The sequence below is a fragment of the Musa acuminata genome, chromosome BXJ1-10 (assembly GCF_036884655.1).
Source record: "Musa acuminata AAA Group cultivar baxijiao chromosome BXJ1-10, Cavendish_Baxijiao_AAA, whole genome shotgun sequence".
Taxonomy (NCBI): domain Eukaryota; kingdom Viridiplantae; phylum Streptophyta; class Magnoliopsida; order Zingiberales; family Musaceae; genus Musa; species Musa acuminata.
This window is the reverse complement of record NC_088336.1, coordinates 32,742,908-32,764,102: the sequence shown is the minus strand read 5'-3', so window position 1 is coordinate 32,764,102 and position 21,195 is coordinate 32,742,908. Positions and strand designations below refer to the sequence as shown.

Sequence of the window (21,195 nt, the reverse complement as noted above, 5' to 3'; positions counted from 1 at the left end):
TCTAGCGGGATCAAGTTTTCACAGCTACTGTTTGTCGATCGATGTGGAAACCTTCCCCCCCCCCACTGTTCTCGCTGACTTCGTTTTGTCGAGGCTGATGATGAAGACAAACTTCCATTTGCACACGATAAACAACGTCCGGTAAACTGCTACGTCCTTAGCCTGCATTTAACAAAGCCACAGATCATGAAAGTTTATATTTTGGAATAAAAAAATGTCTCCACCTAAACCAACAAAATGTATTTGATTTTTACGCCAAAATTTCTTGTGAGAATTATTAGCGAGTGAAAGGGCGATAAATTACAGTTTCGAAGCAAATAACAATTTATTACATAGCAAGTAGCCAAACCATGCAATGTACCCGTAGAGTATAAATTAACAATATCACACCGTTCGACATACTCCATAGGAACATATTTTATTCTACAACATTAAGGATCATCACAACATATATAGGCTCGACCCATGATCCACCAGGCAGAAATGTTCATGCACCATCATCTTCAGGATTGTTGACCCTTTCGCATTCATCTATCCATTCGCTGTATCTGCAAAACAAATGTGGAATTTGCTGATTATCTGATTCGGTTTTCAGCTATTGACCCACAAAAACATATCATGGAGATAAACTTACATGTCAATAGGCTCCGTCAGTGCTGCAAAACGAAAGAGAGAGCATCAGGTCAGCATATTTTTATGATTCTAAGAACAAACAATAAATGATAATTGAATGCGCAGATAGATGCAAGTGGATATGATAAGAATATATGCCAGTTGGAATGGGCCCGACATTTGACGAGGACAATCTACATACAATCTCACCAGTTCTGAAACTTTATAGAGGGAAATAGGTTGGTTATTAAGGTCCCATGAATGGATGCTCATGAGGCATTGAACGGAACCAGTTTGTAAGGAGCATATTACTTATAATCTTTCTTTGATTCGTGAACCAAACATCCTGGATTTGAAGACTAATATACATGTCTTGTCAGCGAAAACAAGTTCTGAGAAGTCTTTGTTGCTTGATTTCTCTTTGAAAAATCCCTACTCTGAAAAACCAATAAGGATTGCCGAAAGCACATCCTAAAGAATTTTGCTGTATCAACTATTCATGGATAAAACATGTGGCGATCAATATGGTACGAAACCAAGTCTGTCTAATGAACACGGTTACAAAAATTTGATATACTAGCGGTCATACCGTTGACAGTAGTGCTGAAACTTTCCAGACAAATCCTGCATGAAGCCTCCCCGATCAAGTTCTTCATGTCACTGCCAAGAAAAATCAATCACGGAAGATAATTAAATAGATACAGCCTAAAAACACCAGGAGGAACAAACCTACCATACACATCTTTTTCTATAGTGCAATTGCATATAATAAAACAAACAACTTTATGAGTAAAAGGACCAAATATTACTCCAAGAATGCTCTCCCAACAATCATCGCACGGTGATCTTTGCAAAAAAGGAGGTAATATCACATGAACTTACATGCGACACTCGACACTACTTCCATGGTTGCAGAAAGGGCAGCAAAAGACCGTGTCAAGCTTGTCCATTCGTTTCTTAGGAGGAGGCTTCGCTGTTGACTTTCTCTTCCCCATGAAAATGTTCTATTCGAAAAAATTATCTTCACTCCAATTACTGAAGGATTTCAGCCAAATTAAAGGTCTTAGGGTCAGAAGATGTAGATCAGAAAGGAACACAAATAATTTATTATTTGACGGAGGAAACAATATGTGATAGGAAATAAGGAAAATGTTACATGATGTAAAATGCAAAGACAGATGCAAACAAAACCCGACTTAAGGCCAATGTGTTCATGGAAAAAAGGGGCAAAACACAGTTCTATAACAAACGTAGCATTTTGACAAAAGTTTAATATTTAGGGAATAAAATCAACTAAGTGTCAATGCCTGTTCTCGTTGCAAACTGAATTTCCGGAGAAGACTGTCTCATTTTCATGTTAAGCTGTTTATCTTTTACAATATTTCTGCTTAAGGAACTATCTGGAAATGTAAAAAAGAAAATGTAGAGAATGGCATTGTCAAGAAAACCCATGTTTCACATCATCCAAATAGAAAACAACACAAAAAGATGTATGAGCCCACAACTAGCTATTCACATTGCTCAACCTAAAAAGGAAGTTTGTGAGTAATTAACTTTGCTTAAAGGAGCACACTATCATGGTTTTGACAGTATAAAAATCCTGAGAAATGGAAATCAACAACCCCAGCACTATGATTAAAAGAAAAAACCAAATCTACCAGAAGAAAATATGCTTTCCATAAAATGGATTAGAGTAAGAGACTAACCCCAGTGTCAGAGATAGAACAAAGAAAAACCAACAATAGCTAGCAAGTGATCTTAATAAAAAAAAGTTAACCTTATAAACTGAGAGAAATCACGATTTGAGCCCAAATCAGTCAAATTGTATATCATCACCAGATCTTAGGTCTTTATATCATAAGTGCTTTCATCTTGCTTCAACATATACAATTAAATGGGTGAACCAACTCTGACCTATTCGGCCTTAAGGCATATATGAAATCGTAACGCAGCCACTTCTGTCATGTACATCCAATACCATCATGCCAATTTAGCTTTTGACAAGATAACTTCTTAATTATTATATCAGACAACTTTATCTATCAAGAAAAGGCAACGTCGCCTTCTTGTTGTTCAGAGGTGCGAAGCCAGGATCACGCACTACAAGGTGATAATTCTGATAGATGAGCATCAAAACCCCTATCAAGTTCAAAAGAAAACACCAAATTTGACGAGCGCGATATAACAAAAAATACTCAGAAAGCCATAAAGACCATCAGAACCGAAGACCGAAACCCTAAACGATCCATAACCCTAGATCCAAATTAGCAACAAAAGACACGAACAACGACTGGCGAAATCACCAAAAGAAAGGTCCCCTGGTCACAGATCTGAAACCCTAGATTTGGGAACGGATCCCGCAATCGCGAAGCAAACGAGAAAAGAAAACGAAGGATCTACAAGAATCAAGAAAAACGGAAGAGGGAAGAGAAGCAAGAAAGGAATCAAAACCTCACCTCGGATGGCCGGGAAGCGAGGGTCGAACGGGCTGACGACGCCAAGAAGAGCTAAAAATGGTGGCCAGCGAAGGGTGAATGTCTTAAGGACGACGTCGGTAACACATGGAAACCAAATCAGGAACGTCGGCGAACGATGTTCTAATTGGGCCCAACAATGGGCTTTAAATTGGGGCCCAAATTTGGGAGTTGAGCCCTCCCGATATGTTGGAACGATACGACATTACAATGTAAAATCTCCGATCGATTTCCCATTGAATTGATTCCGGCGGATTTTTCTCTCATCAATAATAATTAGTAAATGGTTCTGAATAGTAAATTTATTAATAATATATAATTTACAATCTTCTGTAGAATAAAGAATGTCTTGCACGTCTTATAGAACAATAGGATGACGATTTGGTATCATTGTAGGAGAAGCGATCCATGCTCAACAATGGACCAGCAGAGCAAGCGAAAGCCCTGCGTTGCTACCTACAAGTTTAGACTCCTTTGGCAGATGATTCAGGCGGAGTCCTTCCTGGTGAGTCTTTTGAGGAAGGAGGCGGTGGCAGTGTTGGTGATCTCAAGCAGGGGCCTGTCGGTGAAGCGGATGAGATTGTAGGCCCAGGCACCGAGCACGGTGCCGCAGATGGGACCCACGATGTACACCCATAGCCCCTCCCACCGGTTTGCGATGATCGCCGGGCCGAGGCTCCTCGCCGGGTTCATCGATGCTCCTGAGATCGGCCTGTCAACAGTCGACAACGTCATGCAGCTCAAAGTTCATGCAAGGATTCGATGGGAACCGAAAGGTTAGGTTGTAGTTGCAGTACCCGGCGAAGAGCACATTTACCACCACGGTGGCTCCGACTACCAACCCTGCCAGTTCTCCGATCTGCACAGAAGAACCCATGTGTGAAGCAAGCATGTAATCTGTGAACTCTGTGCTTGACGTCATTGCGGCAGCTAATACTCACTGCTCTGCTGTCTGTGGCGACGCCGGAGATCACAAACATCAGGTAGAAGGAGATGATGAACTCGAGAACCAGGGACTGGAGGTCGGAGCCGGCGGGAACCGTTCCCAGGAACTGGCCATGCTTCCCTCCGAACAGCAACCTCAGCGTCCCGATCGAGATGGTCGATCCCAAAACCTGAGCTGAAACGTAAGCTGGCACCTGCGACATGGGTCGTGCGGTTAGGAGCAGTAAGAATTTGCCCGGTAACAAGCACGAACTCCGTTGCATAGTAGATGTGGATCCGGACCTGCCTCCACGGGAACCTTCCGCATGTGGCGAAGGCGATGGTGACGGCGGGATTGAAGTGGGCGCCGGAGACGTGGCCGAGGGAGTACACCATGGCCATGACCACGAGCCCCCAGGCCAAGCATATGCCGGGGAATGTGACGATGCCGGTGCTTAGATTCACTGCGACCGAACCACACCCAGCAAATATCATAAAGTAGGTGCCCAAGATCTCGGCAATGATCTGGATTAGAATTGCTACAAGATTAGAATCCGAGAGGATGCAGGACATAGGGGGAGGGACATCACCTTTTGGAGGAAACAGAAAGAGAAGGTGAAGACACAAGCTTCGGCTGAACAGCTCCCGCCTCCTGCATGATCGAGAGTAACACGCTCCTCTCCTCGATCAGCAGCACTCCTCTCCTCCACAAACCTTTCTTCCGAGCCATCAGAACAACAGGCCTCTCCCGCCCTACTCATCTCTCCCACTTTTGGATCACCACAACCTAAAAAAGAGGCAAGGAAGAAGACAACGTCGAGTCCAATGACATTTAGGGTTCTATTTATTGGCCCTTCATAGCCAAATTCTTGCATCTCTGGACTAACCACCGATCGAGAAACAGTGCAGAGAAGATTGGAAGCTGATCCAACAACCCACCAGCAAACACATCAAAAAAAAAGAAACGGACGATTCATGTCTGCTTTGGATAGGATAATATAACCCATTATTTCCATTAAAGATTTTCCATAATTATCTACAAGACAAATTGTCTGTCTTATTCTGGGGGGGTGTTGGTTCCTCGGATCCGTATGCATGTCCTGTTATGACGTATTTAGGGAAGGATATATTAATGGTTTTACATATTGGACAACAAAATGATGAGACATCGTTACTCCCAATGTTTATTGAGAGTCACAGAATGCTCATTAGATTAACATATGAGAAAAAATATATCTTACTAATTGTAATTATGATTTCTATATCCAGTGGCTGAATTATTGATTTCTTTCATATAACTCGTGAACTCAAAGATACGAGTAGATAGAGCCGACGACATGGTTGTTTCCACCCAAACAAGCTGATGGTGTGTCTTGAAAGGTAGGGTAGGTTATTTGAAGCTCAACAACTCCTTTGACATGCAATCATATTGATTAGAAATTTCGATTCTTTTCCCTAATGACTTGAAAGTTCATGCCAACTCTGCAAATTTGATCTGTCAAACACAAACTTTGCAATAGATGTATTGACTAAATCCTCTCTACATTGTCTGATGGGAAGAAGTTAGTATTATAAGAAACAAATTATGAAATGCAAAGGTGACAAAAAAATAGTCTAATTATAAGAGAAGAAGCTTTTGGATCAATTTAGTCACCAAATGATTAAAGAGAAAGAGCGTATAATTTTCAAAATATCTATTTGTGTCAACATATTTGGTACATAATGCCGGAGAAAATGCAGACATTATAAACAAAAAAAGTACCAGACAACACATTGCAACTAACAAATTTACCATGCAAAAAACTTGTAATAAATTTCAAATTTCTACAAGAAAAAAGAGCAAATAACACACAGATGATCGTTCGGGGTTATACAAGTGAGTACAGCAATGAGTATCATACAAGGAACCTAAGCGACAAGACTAGAATGTGATCTGATAGCTTAAAACACAATGCTAGAAAGAAGATGACAGTAATAAGCCCATAGTTCTTCCCTGGATGCAAATATTTGGCAAGTAGAACTCTGGTCGATTAGTATACACTGCATACTGAACTGGCATGTAAATTCTTCCAACAAAAATAAATTATATCAGGTACCCGAAAGAGGTTGAAGGCTATTTGCTAGAAACCATTAGGTGGCCTCTATTTTCCTCTCCTCAGGAACAGCAACAAATGAAGCACAACCATGAGACTATAAAAACTTTAGAGCGCACGGTCATTTCAAATCAATTAGGCATCAGCCCTGGTCCTTGAGCTGCCAAGAGTGAGCTGGAGGTCATCTGGTCCGCATTCCTCGTGGATCCTCTCACCCTCCCAGGGCTTCACCAGTCCTCGCAGGCTATTGCCATTACTGCTGCTCCCAAATGCAAACTCATCAGTAATGCCATTCGACATCTGAACATCGATGTTGTGCGAGATACCAGGCATGACAGGAGACCTGGTGCCACTCTGCCCCGGCATCCAAATTATACCAGGCATGACAGGGGAACTGGTACCACTTTGCCCTGGTGTCCACATTCTTGAAGAGCCTCCACCTGAAAACCCAAATGGGTTTGAGGAAACAAGGCTGAAGGTGGGGGATGAAGGAGATGTTGTCTCAATCTGCAGCCCTGCAATCCAAGCAGGATCTGGAATCATCTGACGCCCAGGACTCGGTGGAGTTGAGTTTGGTAAAAATTTGTAGCTGGTACCGGGCCATAATGGTTGTGCACTTTGATCATACCAGTCGGTCTTAATACAAGGTGTACTCGCAGTTGGGGAACTCATGGGAGGAGTCACGGGGGCACTTATGGAACCACCACCCATGAAAAGAGGCTGTTGGTGTCGAAACATGGATGAAGAGGCACTAGAGGAAGCTGAATAGAGATTTTTAAGCCAGGGAATGAGGGAGTTACCATCAGCGCCATTGATAGAATTGTTGGTATTGGTGATGTAGGATGAAGATGCAGGACTCGCAAAGGATGAAGAGGCAGGACTGTGATTATAAGATGCGCATGGGCTTGCCTGGTTTGAAGAATACGGGCTTGGAGAGGTTGAGCCCCCAACTACATCCATGCACTCTACTGAAGGTTTACTCCCCTGCAATGGAAAATTTGAAAATCATACTAAGAAATTGCACGCTTGCATGAGCAAACCCACATAAGATATTTTATATTTGGAGATTCAAATTAAGCAGTCGAAAGGCATTTACTGATGATGCACAAGACATAGTAAAGACAAACTCACAACTGTCTCATAAGACCCCTTCGGACATCTTTGCAGGAAGAAGGTTGCACTTTAGATGAGATTAATTGATCACGGCAATAGTTTAAAAGCTTACAAGGAAATTACAAATACATAAAACGGACAAGATATTAACATTGAGATAAAGATGGTTCAGAGCACACAAACAGCAAATAGTTGTAAAGTATCACAATAAACGGTCGTAAAAGTATTCTTATTATCTTGCACTTGGGTTTACATATCAAGTTCATTTATCTTCCATCCGGCTTGCATTTGGGAGATGTAAGAGTTTTAACACGAAAAGTCTCAAGACAGTATCTTTGTAAATTACTATCTAGAACTAATTATCATGTTAAAGACCTAGACTTTTCGTATATTGCACGAAAGCAAATTTAACTAAAGTCATGGTTGCAAAATCACTATATTCTATCAAAACATCTCAATATTAGTGAAGCTAATTGCAATCGGAACAACCACAAAGTGGCCCAGTCAAAAAAGAATATACTGTTCTACAAAGGAACATAAAGAAAAAAAATATCCAATTTTTGCTCACCTACTTCATGATTATCAGCAATTTATATGCAGTAAGAAAACTTTTTTAAGGAAATATAAGGCCATTTAAGCGTACCGATCCAAAAGTTTCTTAGGGATAAATTAATTTAACCATTTGCAGACATGTCAAATAAAGCATTAGCAAATAAAAATTATTAGATCCCAAAAAGAAGAGAAAAAGAAAAAAAGAATTGCAGCCGATAATGACTGAAAGGAAACACAGGAAGTTGTTATCGTGAATGGGAACTTTAGGACACGTTCGGCCCCCCAGAATTCGCGGGCTTCACATGAGACATGAGCTGTGTAACGTGCGCACAGTACAACACCTCTGCTAACTTGCGCCGCCGCACCCCATCCTATCTTTGATCCAAGCGCACGGATAGCATGTCATGGACCAAAACCAATGCGTCACTGACATGCTACCATCGGCGCCCTTCGATCGTTACTAGATTGTCAGCAAAGATCAAGCGCAAGAATTGGGAAAGAAGAGAAGAAGAGAAAAAATAGGGATGGAGAGAGGGAGTACCTTGCGGTAGGTGGTGCCGTCGGGCTCGACGGTCCAGCCGGCCTCGTCGCAGAGGGCTTTGAGGACCTCGTTGTTGTCGCAGTGCTTGGGGAGCTTGTAATTCCCGTACATCCGCAGTCCAGCGTAGATATTGGCCGCGATCGCCCGCCGACGCCGTTCCCTCCGCCGGTTGTTCTCCCTCTCCCTCCACGTCGGCATCCTCGTCCCGGACGTCATCCCTTCCCAAGAACCCCCAGCCTCCACCTCGATCGATCTGCCTCCAACTGATAAGGAAGGATCGGTCGCCCGATCTCGTCGATCCCAAGCTCGGAGAGATCGGAGCAGAGAGGACGGGGAAGAAGGCATGCGCATGGGAAAAGGGGAAAGCGGAGGGATCTCAATAAGCATATGTTGGAGCAAGCGAGCGCGGGGACGAGTTGAGAACTGAGGCGGAAGGCATAAAAGAGGCCCATGAACTGCTATGCCCCAATTTCAAAAAAGCCCAAATTGGCCCAACTACCGTTCAGCATCTTCTATAATTACGGCGGCAGAAGACGGAGGCGGCGAACACACTCGTCCCCCGCAGAGAGAGGAGACGGAGCCAAATCTCTAGGTAAATGGTACAGTGTAAAGCATCATATGGCACAGCTGCAGCAGGCGGCATCAACAGCTACTGCGGGGCATCATTGCCTAACTCAGTCAGAGGTGGAAGCAGGGAAACGAGTCTCGCAGGCTTGGCAGAAGTGGGGAGGGGGAAGGGGAGGTCCCCGCCGACAGGACGACGGCAGCGCCCATCCTGGTGGGCGGGCGGCGCATGGACCGGTGCGGACGAGGCGGCCCAATGGGGGGACCGCGGAGCACGGCGCGCCCGCCTTGTCCACCGCGCGTTTGGCGGGGGGCCAAACCGGCGTGGGGACGCGAGGTGAGAGACTAAGGGACCACGAGAGAGAGAGAGAGAGGATGGCCGGAATCACATGCAGGCAGGCCGGTGTGCTCCCCACTCACGAGGCAACGACGATGAACAGCAGACAGCGAAGAAATGGAAGGAGTCTTCACATACAGATGCGGAAGAGCGTACAACAACGCAATGAGCAGCCCTCACCGTCCGATTCCGCTACCGACGGTGCTGATTCTATCGAATTTGGAATCAAACCAAACCGAATCGATTTCAATCTGTTTCGGGTCGAGAATTACCGGTTCGAATTCCGATTCCGATTTCGAGCCGGAACGAACTATTTTAATTTTAATTTGAATTTGAATTTCGATTATTTATTAAGTTGTCAGAAAGGATGGATTACTTACTCATTTGGAGGGTATTATGGACATAGTAAGATCATTATATTTGTGCTCAATGCCAAAGTAAGCCCATGGGTTGTGTATCTTTAACATCACAAAAATATAGCCCAATTTGAGCCCATGTCTGTGTGTGTGTGTTGCATGTTACAATGTTCCAATGGGTGATAGCAATAAACTCTAAAGAAGCAAAATTTATTGGAGGCATGAATTAATTAATTGTTATTAACAACAACAATAACAATAGTAAAGTATGGCATAGAGTTAAGATTTTCCATATAAGTCAAGAATATGTATGTATGTATGTATGTATATGCTATGCCCATTGAGATCACATGCAAATCACATGCAAATCGTCAATGTATATGCTATGCCCATTGTAAGAATTCTTATTTATTAAATAATTAAAGGGAAAAAAAGATAGAAAAATCTTGATGGAGATTGGAATCATTTGGGTCCATCCACACGTGGATTCTTTTGTCTTGATCGAGCCGAGTCATGTTTTTGGGTCCACGATGGGAGCCATCTATGTGTCATCTTCCCCTTCACACCCCATGCAAGAGAAAACATGGCCTTTGCCACAGCTTGCTGAGTTGTTCCCACTTAAAATATGGGTGTTTAGAGAGAGAGAGAGAGAGAGAGAGAGAGAGAGAGAGAGTATAACTTGGTCAATGCACTCGTGTGCATGTTGGGGGAGAGAGAGAGAGAGAGAGAGAGAGAGAGAGAGAGAGAGAGATCACATCACGTGAGTCGTGAGTAGATTGCCATGATATGATTATCTCTAATAAGGGGTTTTGGATAGCCTTTTATATCAGACAAGTCATCGTTAGTGATTGCTTACATTACAACTCTTATCCTCAATCCTCCACTCTCAAGTCTGAGACACAATTGAAACTTTGCATTCATTCAAATTAGGACTCATAATTTGGTTATTGCAATTCTCCTTCCGCTGCACACCACCCTCTCTCTCATCACAATATAAAAGCCACCCATAGCCCTTCCCGAAATCCTCCCACCTCTCACCATGGCCTCGTTCTGCAAGCCGATCACACTCGTGCTCATCCTCTCTCTCGTCCTCGCACCCCCTCTGCATGCCAGGAAGAACGACAAGGTTGGATCCCTGAAAGCTGATGCTGATTCACTGCAAAGTACTGTTTCGCCAAAGAGACGCCCGCCGCCATCTTCTCCGAGCAACAGCGGTCACGGCACAAGCGAGAACGACGTCGAGAGGATTCTGGGATCCGTCCCCAGCCCTGGCATCGGCCATTAGCTTCTTTCTTTCTTTCTTTCTTCTCACTCGGACTGAGTTCCACTGCACCTCATTCCAAATTTTTGTAGGGTAGCTTCATACTACGTTGTTGTGATTCCAGTTTGGTTACTTCGTTGCTGTGATTCCTATTTGGTTCTTCGTTGGTTCGGCCTGATGTAATGATGCGCGCATGCTTGAGATGCAGTGCAATCAACGACTTGTGTTTTCTCTTGGCTCCCCGACATACATATAATCTATGACTTGGAGAATGTGATGATATATTACTGGTTATCTCATTAGGTCAGATCATGACAGACAGCATCATTTGTGTTGCTGTGTTTCTGTATGCATGACATCGGAGTCGGTGACAAATCGCATGAGATTGTCAGCTTCCTTCTCGAAAGATCTGAGAGTTGCACAAAAGATCCTTGTCGGACAATGAAGAATTTGCAGCTTGGAGTTGGGTTTCCAACTCTTGAGTGGGTTTGGTAATAAGTAGATATGGATGAAGACTGTCCCAAATGATTGGATAGAAGTGGGTTAGATTAATGAATGATCACAGATGCTAAGATTTTGCCAAGTCCAAACAGATGATGCCAATTAACCTGAGCTTGATGTGCAAGAATCCAATTTAGAGACTATGGTTGCTGTCTAAAGCCTAATCCAAAGACTTGTGGAGGAATAAGGGACCTCATTTAGCAAAAGTGGTGGCTCAGATATCAATTCAATGCTATGCTTCTTGAATCATCACTAAAAATCTAGTGATAGGTACTCCTGTAGATGAAGACGAAGTACACGCTTCTTCTATGAAGCAAACTTCATGCATGAAGGCATTGAAATCCACAAAAAACCTGCAACTGCTTTGTCGAGGGCAAAAGCATGGAGATGTTTTCCGTATGTGAATTTACCAACTCATGTAGAAAGCATAAACCACCAAAGTCTATTTTTCTAAATGCTTAACGTATGAACGTCATATATATCTGAAAATTTCTTTTAATAGAAAAAATTTATATTAAAATATAATGAGGAAAAATAAGAACTTTACTCTAAAAGCACGTTGCTGACGTCGGAACAAAGAATGCCCCGTCGGGAAGAACACTAGAAACACGTTGCACACCAAAACTACGATCCAATGCACCGACGAGAACGCTTCGCAAAGCCGTGTCGGCTGGGAATTCCATGGAGAATGCAATGCAATGCAAAGCAGCGACGGGGACACCTCAGGACAAGGACACCGTCGCAGAGCTGACCCCAACGCATGACTTATTGGGTTCCGCACGGACTACGGCGGCATTGTTGTCGGAGAATAGAGGGACACCAGTCAACTCGAGCGGAGGACAAGGTTTCGTGTCGTGGCCGTGGAAGTCCTAAGAGATGCCGAAAGTTTGTGGTGAAGCTGATGCTTCATCTACAACCTGTCGTCGGCCGGCATGATCAGATGGGTACGATGGTTTCTAGGCTCAGAGTACCTGCACAAAGTGACGGAGATGAGACTATGTTCACAAAGAATAATCCTTCTTTTAAGAGCAAGAAAGTCAAAAGGCTTAGACTATGCAGTTCAGCATTCCACGAGCATAAAATTGGTGAATGATACACAGTCGATGGAAGTCTAACTGGGACTCAAAAAATCTATGCATCATATCACCACGAGAATCCGAATACAAAACAGCGAAAGAAAAATCTGCCGAAAGTTTCACTTTTCGATTTGTTGAAATAGAATAATCATATTTTTTTTTTTTTTCTTTCTTGTCATACTTACAGACAAAGTGAGTTCCACAACATTCTGGCAGGTAAGGCCAGCAGATGTCAACTTGCCGACGATCACAGAACGGCGACAATAAAAAACTGCCAGCCTTGACATATATGATCTATTATTGGCAAATGATCGATATTACTTATCGGGCGAAGATGCTGAGTCAACCAACTATTCGATTCTGGTTAATGCTAACCCAGTAATCCTGCTTCAGTCTCAAATTCAGAGTGGAAGCTTCCGACTGGGCAAACAGAGAAAAGAACCTTCACATGATCACCATGTCACGGAGTCTCTGAGCAGTGAGGAAAATGACACACGATAGGGATCACAGAGAACTGTTGTGTTGCGAGGAAACTGACACATAATGGGGATCACAGAGAACTATTTACACAACGCTTTCTAGGTTTTCTCGGAGCAACAATCTTGCTGCATTCATTATCAGGATTAATGGCATGCGGTGTTGCTCCCAGTGGCTCGCACTTTCAAACTCCTTGGATTTCTAGCTTTGCCAAATTGTCCAGGAAGAGAGTGAACTACCTGTTGAGAACTTTTAGAAGAGATGTCCCTTTTTGCATCTTCATGTTTGGGTTTTAGCCGCAAAGTATGGCACAGATTTTGGCATGACTGCCCTAGGCTAGATCGGGTTTATCACCTCGTCGACTGACCCTTGTCTGATTGGCATTGACTGACGTGAATGATTGAAGTTGCAACTATCTTGATTACTTTTCCTCACTACGGCAGCGGTGGGAACCTCCTATCCGAAAAAACACAATTCTCAGTGTGTTAGACATCCGGCACCAGTCAGCTGAACAACAATACTATCACAAGTAGACTTATCATAATGCTAATAAGATCAAGAGAATCTTACTAAGACCAAAATGGATTAAGCACTTTTGGCCATATCAGGCTTCAGAGAATAAGTCTGAGATTAATCACATATATTGAAAGCAAGTGCTATCTGAATAATTTTCACCCCCAGAGGAGAAAAAAAACACCCTTCAGATTGTCCCTAAAAGACCTATCGAATGAACTTTGTGCCCGAAATCCATACTAAGTAGACAGTCTCAATCTGTCTTTCTCCATTTCCTAATACAACAACAATTTGAGGCCAACTGCATGGATCCTTTTCCACCATTAAGATATTTTTAATAAAATGTCACTGTTCAACTAAATATTATCTAATATTTCTTCAATGTTTTTAAATAGAGATTCTTTGGTCCTCTTCCTCTCCTTGCAACATAATCTTATTGACTCAACTCATTTAGCCAGAGCTTTTGTAGGTTTCCTTTAAACGTATTGATATCATCTTAATAATATCATCAACAAGCAAAATGCACTAAGTCCATCATTTGTGACAATGATATGTTTCACATCAGAAACCTGCTAACGAAATTCTAAGGCATACACAGGAAATGTTACCTTGATTAGAGCTTCTGTCGATTGTCCATATTCTGATTCATCCTCTTCCGAGTCATCAATCTCCTCACATTCAAACTCTGCATTTGCACTTTCGTCATCAGAGTCACTCAATTCTTCTTGTTCCATTATGATATCTAGATTAGATTCATCATAATCTTTTGAGCATTGGCTAAGACAATCATTGGGCATCTGCACAACTTCCAAGGAATTGTCATCCTTTTCACAGCATCCTATTGTACTGCAGATTCAGAACAATTTGCATTATGGTGGAATGACATATCAGCATCTATGCCTTTACCCATGCTTGGCTGAAACCTTGGGCTGCCCGACTTGTTGAACTGATGCATACTTGAATCTCCAGCTTGTCTTGTCTTTTCATTTTCTGTCACTGAATACAAGTGTATGTCCAAATCAAGTTCATTTTCCTTCTCATGATGGCAAAGGGATGCTCCACCAGCTGGAATTTGGCTATTACCAACCAGATTTTCTCTTGAGACTGGATTAGAATCATGGGACAATTTATTATGATGACTTGATGCTGCAAAACAACCAGGATCAACTGAAGACACCATGCCATGATCAGCAGTTGCATTGTCAGTTCTTCGCAGAAGTGGATGGAAGTCAACTGAACAAATCTAATGGTGCATCTACTGAATTTCAACTTCCACTGATCCTGTCTTTCATAGTAATAAAATGTTGAGATTTGGAAAAAGTGGATTCTTTTTGAAGTTGAGCCCCCAGGTGACAAGTACCAGAAGCAGCAGTATGTCTGTTCATAGAATAATATGATGAAAGTTGATCTTCAGATGCATGGAACGGCAATCGGTGTATCTGGAGATCTGATTGTGAAGCATTTTCTTCTGCCACATGCTGATCTGAAGTAGCTCCACCAACTCGCCAGTGACTAGCTTCTAGACCATTATCTGATGGCATGTTTAAATTTTTGCCAGGATTTGTTACAGTATTTACTCCCTTTGCCACACCAGAAGACTTGGATGGATTTTTAACTCCATTCTTACTTGTGTAAGAATGTGCTGATCCGGTAGGATGATTTTGGAGAGCTGACTGAGATATGACACGAACAGAAGGGGGAAGGTTTATAGGAGGCAAGCCAGGTGCCAACTTGACCACTCGTGCACCTTTACATTTACGTGTTGGGCAGGTAATGACCGTAAATGACTTCCAGGTCTCCCGAAGTTGGAAATGGAAGAAAGATGATTCAACTGTGAAGTGTAAGATGAAGTATATCTGGGGTCAGAACAATGAGATAAAGGATGCACTGCTCTGTCACTCTGCACTTGAAAGCATCCTGAGATGGAAGCAAACTTTTCAGTAGTGTTGGTACCATGATAGATAATCATGTTGGTAAACTGTACATTGGTCCTACCAATGCCTGAAAGAGAAATATCATAGGATAAGTCATTGGAGCTCCCTGTTTCGGAGTCTGCAAGGAATGCTTCATGAACGTAAGCTTCATTTTCATTGTCCATTTCCTCTCCACTATTATCCTCTTCATTATCAACCTATAAAATCATGCAGCCAATGAATACAATGAAATAATACTCCAAGAAATCAAATTTTCTTAATCTTATAGAAGTAAGCAAAATTGAGCTCCTTCTCAGATAATGTGTGCCCATCAGCCATTGAAGCCTTCAGTCTTCTTCGTTTTGCTTCATATAATCTCGTCTTCTCCTTTATGGCTTCACTCTTTCTGTAAGATTTCTGTGTTCCAGTAGCAATTCGCCACTGCCGTGGTAGCAAGGAGGGATCTCTATGTGGAACAAAATATTTCCAAACTGATAACCAGTCCTGTTTAAAAAGCTTGAGGCCTTGGTTTGACCAAGCAATTACAGGATCACGATACAGCATAATTGTGTACTAGTAATCATAATCAAAAGGCTAGCGTCGTCCAATGGAGTCACCTCATAGATCCATGCCTTCTAATCTGCTGTCAATGGAGAAGTTTTCATCCGTCGCACAGCCAAGATAAAGTTGAAAAATGAAGCAGACTATAGAATTCCAATAACAACTATTTAACCAATACCTTCAATTTTATTTTGCAGAAATATTTCATGACAATATTGTAAAAGGTTAGATATCTCAAGATTCGAAAATAAATTTATACACTACTAACCGATATGAATCATCAGACTTTGGCAATGAAACTAAACATTCAATTTATGGTTTTGAACGACCGCCGACTCAATTACCTCGTCACTTAATGTAGGAAGCGTGAAAGAGTGGAAACGAAGCAATAGAGCGAACGCGTACATAGAAAGTGGTCTCTCAGGCGAAAAAAAAGAGGAAAAGGGAATGTTGACCAAGAAGAAGGGCCAACAATTGAAGCTTGAATTTGATCACCTATAGTTCGGAACAGAGGCAATAGCAACTTAATCGCTCGGCAAGTTCCGCACGTTTGATCTCTAAAGGAGAGAACCAAAACCAAAGGAAGAATTCAAAAAAAATATTAAAGAAAGATTTCTATACTACCGTAAGTACATTGAGATGGAACGATAACAACAACAACAACAGAATGAGGGGCAGAAGACTCACCGACGGAGACGGCAAGCCAAGACCACCGGAGCTTCGACGAAGACGGCCAAAATTAGGGTTTCGAAATAATAATATATCCTTTCTCTGCTCGGGAACTGGAAGAAAAGGAGGCGAGGGAATCGGCTGCCGGAAAAAGCTCAAGTTCTTGAGTTCTTCGCCTGCGGTGTAGAAGAGAGGAGAGAAGAAGCGGTGACGAGGGGAGGAGCGGGAAGGGTTACCTGCCTTCGTTCCAATCGAGAGCCGTCGTTTACTCGTACGAATTGGTACACGAGAGGCACACAGGTGAGTCCGACCATGGAGGAACGTGTGAATGGATCGGATCTAACCCGATCTGATCCGACATCTGGTCCGATATCACCTAGATAAGGGTCAAGTCTGACGTACTAATCCGAATAAGAGTCGGTCCAATTAGACCGATCTAAACCGGATCGAGACCGGTCGAACTAGTCACGATCCAACCACGACGTGACCCGACCCCTAATAAATAAATAAATAAATTACCACTCGGTTTCGATCAAAATAATAATTTTAGAATAAAAGAATAATATTTGCTTAGTTTATAAATATATAACGTATTCGTTATATATAATGATTGATTGATATGTCAGTGTGATACATACTGTAGCAATTCCAGTTTAGCAGAGGAAGTTTCATTCTCTCACACTCACAAACTTACAATGACGATTTTACTTAATCCTGTGCTAATCTTTTATCCCCTCGTCATGCCAACCTTCCCTGTTGGCATATAAATATCACCGCCCACACGACCTCTTACAGGTACACTACTCTCCCATGCACCTATAATTAACATCTAATCCTGCCATTGTCCATCACGAACATGTACTTAACAATTACTCGCCACAAAAGCTATAGTATTACACCATTATGGCACTTTGTACACTGTTGATAACATAGAAGCTTCTACTTAAGTCTCCTAACTACCTTTACCGTACCCAAAAACAGTAGCCTGATGCTTCCGCAGCCGTTGGATGGGCGTTACACACGATCACAACCGTACGTTTACCTTGGCGTCAACCGTGATGAGGTAGACCTTGCTCTGGATCAGCGTTCGGCCCACTTTGAACCCGGGGACTACGGTGAATCCCACCGCGGTGGCTCGACCTGACCCAGCCCCCTCGGCGCCGCCGACACCGCCATTGTCTTTGCTCTCAGCCGCCGTCACGCTTTCCATGTACACATCGGAGAACCGGCTCCCTCGTCCTACCTGGAAGATGGACCGCTCGGTATCCGGCTCGAACGAGAAGAAGAGGCAATGGAGGAGCCACATTCGTCTAGACATCTCCGCAAACGCGGCAAAGAACTCGGAGCCCGGAAAGCCCCGTCCCGAGCTCACCATCGCCCTCTGATCAAGTTCGCCGAAGAAGGAGGATTCCATCTTCGGATGCACCAGCGACAAGTACTTGGCCCTGCAGAACCGCGCCACCGGCGACGGCAGGTGGCCTAGACTCTGGTTCATCGCAATTGACTTGAGCCTGGTGAATTCGTTGAAGAATTGTCGGCGATCCCACGCCAAGCATTCCTCCAACGTGCCAATACCGAAGTTTTGGTGGTGTAAGTCGGAGAACATCCTCAGGCAGACGTAAGATTCGAATGCAAAGATCCGGTGGCTGGGCTCTTTTTCGCGGAGCACGTCCGGTTGGATGGAGCCGGCGGCAGCGTCTAGGTCCCAACCGGCAGAATCCATCTCCTTCACCATTAGTTGGACGAAGAATCTGATCGATTTGAAGGCGTAGCGCAGCGCAGTGAGGAAATGTGTGGGGTTGAGGCCGGAAAGGTGGAGACCGTCGAGTGCGGCGAGAGAGCGGTTGGGATGGAGCTTGGCCTCCAAAGCTTGGGCCTTTCTCTCGGATTCGAGGAGACTTGCTTGGTGGGCGAGGATCTCGGAGCCCTTCAGGTCGAGCTCGGCCTCCAGCTTGTGGGTGGTGATGCTGTAGGTCCTGGTGAGGTTGCGCAGCTCTTGGAGCTGCGCGGCGAGAGCCGGCTGCAAAATCGGACTGGTGCGAGGGTCGAACTGGTTCCTGAAGAAGGACTGCTTCAGCACCGATATGTGTTTCAGCCCGGCAACGACAGCACCATCCGCAGACTGTATCAACTCCGAATCATATGAAGACTGCGCCACCTGAAGCTCGGCGTAGGCGGCCTTGACGGCGGAGATGCTGGCGAAGAGGTTCGCGAGGAGGGACTCCATGGCGTCCAGATCACCGGAAGAACCACTCTTCTGCTGCTGCTGCTGCCGCTTCTCATCTTCAGGTTTGTGGAAGCCTTTGTCAGGGGGTTCGGTGAGGATGCCAGAATAATCTCTGACGTCTCGAGCGAGCTTAAACTTGTGGATCGCATCGTAATCGTCAGGAGCGGCGTCGGCGGAGCCACCGGTAGAGCTGGCGGCTGACCTTCGCAGGCGGAGGATCTTGGTGATCGTCCGAGCCACTGACCCGAAATTTGGCGGCGGCGGCGCTGCTCTCGAAGGCTCCATCTCCTACACCAACTCTCACAGAGAGGAGCAGCAGCAGCAGCAGCAACAGTGAGATTTAAGAGCACTAATCAGAATGACTCCGATATCTGTGAATACAAAAATGTAAAGGCATGTAACGCTATATAATCTATGAGACAGTGGATTCTGGGGAATCACATCATGAAGCAGGAAGAAGCACGACATGATAAAAATCGATTAAAGGAGGGGCCTTGCCTTGCATTAAAGAAGTGAAAAATAAGATTAATCGACGCAACATGAACATGTCTGCACCACAGCTTGCAGAATCATGTGTGTATGAGGCGTGCCTCCACACAGCAAAAAGTGCCCCCAACCCTTCTTCTACGAAGACCAACACAGTGATCGTGGCCCCGTGCGAAGGCTACGTTCAATAATCGAACACAGAAAATTCGGAGGCCACGCTCACAGCCCTACTTTTCTCGGGTTGATGACCCCATCAAAATCTTCAGCAAATTCTTTTCTCCTTCCATAGCGGAAACCCGTGAAAGAGTTTAGATGCGTTCATCGTCCAAACTAATAGCGTCTGCCATCTAGAAACAATACAAGTACCGGAAAAGTCTAGTGTTTATACATCAAAGATGTCTTCACCAGCACCGACTTCAAACAAAACAAGGGGATCCCTACAGTACTATGGCACGCTTCAGATCACAGATACTATAATTGCCAATATTTTACCTAAGATTTGATTTTTTATGTAGTTCTTAATGGCATCGTTCTTGAAATTTCACCACCAATCATCAGGCGTTTTCATAAATTGTGCATATTTCGTTATTTGCCAACACATTTCTCATCACCAAGAAAAATAAAAAGGGGAAACTTTACGGCAAGAAAAAAGGCGACATTTTTGTCCAAGAAACCAAGAAGAAGAAAGTTTATGGATTACCGGACAAGAGATCGGTGGCAGGGAAGTATAAAATCCGCTTTTGATGTCCTAATTTCCATTAAAGTATCCTAAAACCCAAAACTTTTGACACCGAGCATAAAAAATTGAAAAAGAAATGAGGAAATCGCTAAAGAGAAGGTTTTCGTTGCAGAGATTTGGGAACTCACCAGAGGTCTCAAAAGGGGCGGTAGCAGCAGAACCAGAAGCGGACTTCCGCTCTCTCCTTCACCGAGCCCTCCGATTACGATCGCTGTGCTTCAGATCCGGTACTTGACTAAAACCAACACAAGAGGAATCCCCATTACGGATGTTATCGATGGCGAAAGCGACTTCAAGAGAGAATCATTGATGGATGACCTTCTCCCTCTACGACCGGCGCTTCCTCGAGATCCAATCGAGGAAGAGAGAGTAAAGCGAAGCCGACGAAATAGGGAGGGCACTCGGGGCAGCCGCGCGCAGAGGTGACGGGAGCACTGAGCAGAGCACAGAGGCGTTGGGAAACGCGGCATCGCGAATGGCAGAGCCATCGGATATATGCCGAATCACGGAGCAAGAGCTGCCTCGCACGACAGTCTCCCCTCATCGCTTCGAGATTCGTTCTTTTCGTGATCCAATGGTTAGTAAACAACCCCTCGGATTACCCACGTTTCTACGTTTTGACGCGTGGCCCACATCCCGAAAATACCCCAATAACTACCTAAATTTCCAATGATACCCCTCTTTGAACGGCAGTTGGAGGAGGGCGTTATCGTCATTATAAGATATTTTGGGGAATCGGTGGATAAGTGAGACCCAGCTGGATCTTCGGGTAGTCGGTTGGAGTCAACGAAGGATCCGAATCCGATAAGTCTATCATACCCCACCATCTCGTGGTCGAGATCACGGAGCTCCATTTAGACACCACGTAACATAGCTACAACTAGATACCTGTACGCTGTGGATGATATTATCCAGAATTAAGTTAAATTTATCTTTTTTTTTATTAGAGTTTGATGTTCCATATTCTTAGTTAGTGACAATGAATCAATACATTCATTGGCACATGATGCCGAAAAACTATAGTGTAAGGTTTGGTCGTATAATATTATCCAGTCCAACTCAATTATATTGAATTAGTAGAAAGCATTATATGGAATGCTCGGCATGGTTCTTATAGATCGATGAGATGAGATAAAGTGAAAATGTGCATCCCTATTTTACGAATCAATTATAAAAATAATTAAGCACTATTATAAGTCAAATCTT

General features: G+C 43.7%; 4 protein-coding genes and 1 long non-coding RNA gene across 12 annotated transcripts; all 5 read right to left on the bottom strand.

The window, feature by feature from the left end:
- Positions 1–300: 300 nt before the first annotated feature.
- LOC103969410 (transcription elongation factor 1 homolog) lies at positions 301–3,203 on the bottom strand. The gene is made up of 5 exons (XM_009382924.3): positions 3,069–3,203; positions 1,495–1,647; positions 1,202–1,272; positions 635–656; positions 301–548 (listed from the first exon to the last, which is right to left on the bottom strand). Exons 2-5 carry the CDS (start codon positions 1,605–1,607, stop codon positions 488–490), a joined length of 267 nt encoding a protein of 88 aa, XP_009381199.1. The 5' UTR covers positions 1,608–1,647; positions 3,069–3,203; the 3' UTR covers positions 301–487.
- Positions 3,204–3,433: 230 nt separating this feature from the next.
- Positions 3,434–4,965, bottom strand: LOC135596274 (aquaporin NIP1-1-like). The gene is made up of 5 exons (XM_065088363.1): positions 4,601–4,965; positions 4,314–4,535; positions 4,028–4,225; positions 3,884–3,945; positions 3,434–3,798 (listed from the first exon to the last, which is right to left on the bottom strand). Exons 1-5 carry the CDS (start codon positions 4,883–4,885, stop codon positions 3,573–3,575), a joined length of 993 nt encoding a protein of 330 aa, XP_064944435.1. The 5' UTR covers positions 4,886–4,965; the 3' UTR covers positions 3,434–3,572.
- Positions 4,966–5,804: 839 nt separating this feature from the next.
- LOC103969408 (BES1/BZR1 homolog protein 4) lies at positions 5,805–8,741 on the bottom strand. Its single transcript, XM_009382922.3, has 2 exons — positions 8,310–8,741; positions 5,805–7,087 (listed from the first exon to the last, which is right to left on the bottom strand). The coding sequence occupies exons 1-2, from the start codon at positions 8,694–8,696 to the stop codon at positions 6,239–6,241; spliced, it is 1,236 nt and encodes a 411-aa protein (XP_009381197.2). The 5' UTR covers positions 8,697–8,741; the 3' UTR covers positions 5,805–6,238.
- A 3,070-nt stretch (positions 8,742–11,811) lies between these two features.
- Positions 11,812–16,831, bottom strand: LOC135596273 (uncharacterized). 6 transcript variants are annotated; one of them, XR_010480899.1, is made up of 6 exons: positions 16,774–16,831; positions 16,556–16,678; positions 15,390–15,950; positions 14,003–15,311; positions 12,590–13,337; positions 11,812–12,299 (listed from the first exon to the last, which is right to left on the bottom strand). It is a non-coding gene; the product is annotated as an uncharacterized LOC135596273 (long non-coding RNA). The 6 variants fall into 6 exon arrangements; XR_010480897.1 differs by having other exon boundaries at positions 15,390–15,947; XR_010480901.1 differs by lacking the exon at positions 16,774–16,831 and having other exon boundaries at positions 15,390–15,831; positions 15,925–15,947; positions 16,556–16,767.
- A 554-nt stretch (positions 16,832–17,385) lies between these two features.
- Positions 17,386–20,501, bottom strand: LOC135596272 (protein GRAVITROPIC IN THE LIGHT 1-like). Of its 3 annotated transcripts, none has more exons than XM_065088361.1 (3): positions 20,308–20,501; positions 20,118–20,224; positions 17,386–19,135 (listed from the first exon to the last, which is right to left on the bottom strand). In XM_065088361.1, the coding sequence occupies exon 3, from the start codon at positions 19,047–19,049 to the stop codon at positions 17,562–17,564; it is 1,488 nt and encodes a 495-aa protein (XP_064944433.1). In that variant the 5' UTR covers positions 19,050–19,135; positions 20,118–20,224; positions 20,308–20,501; the 3' UTR covers positions 17,386–17,561. The 3 variants fall into 3 exon arrangements, with proteins under 3 accessions (XP_064944433.1, XP_064944434.1, XP_064944432.1); XM_065088362.1 differs by having other exon boundaries at positions 17,386–19,052; XM_065088360.1 differs by having other exon boundaries at positions 20,118–20,467.
- Between the last annotated feature and the right edge of the window lie 694 nt (positions 20,502–21,195).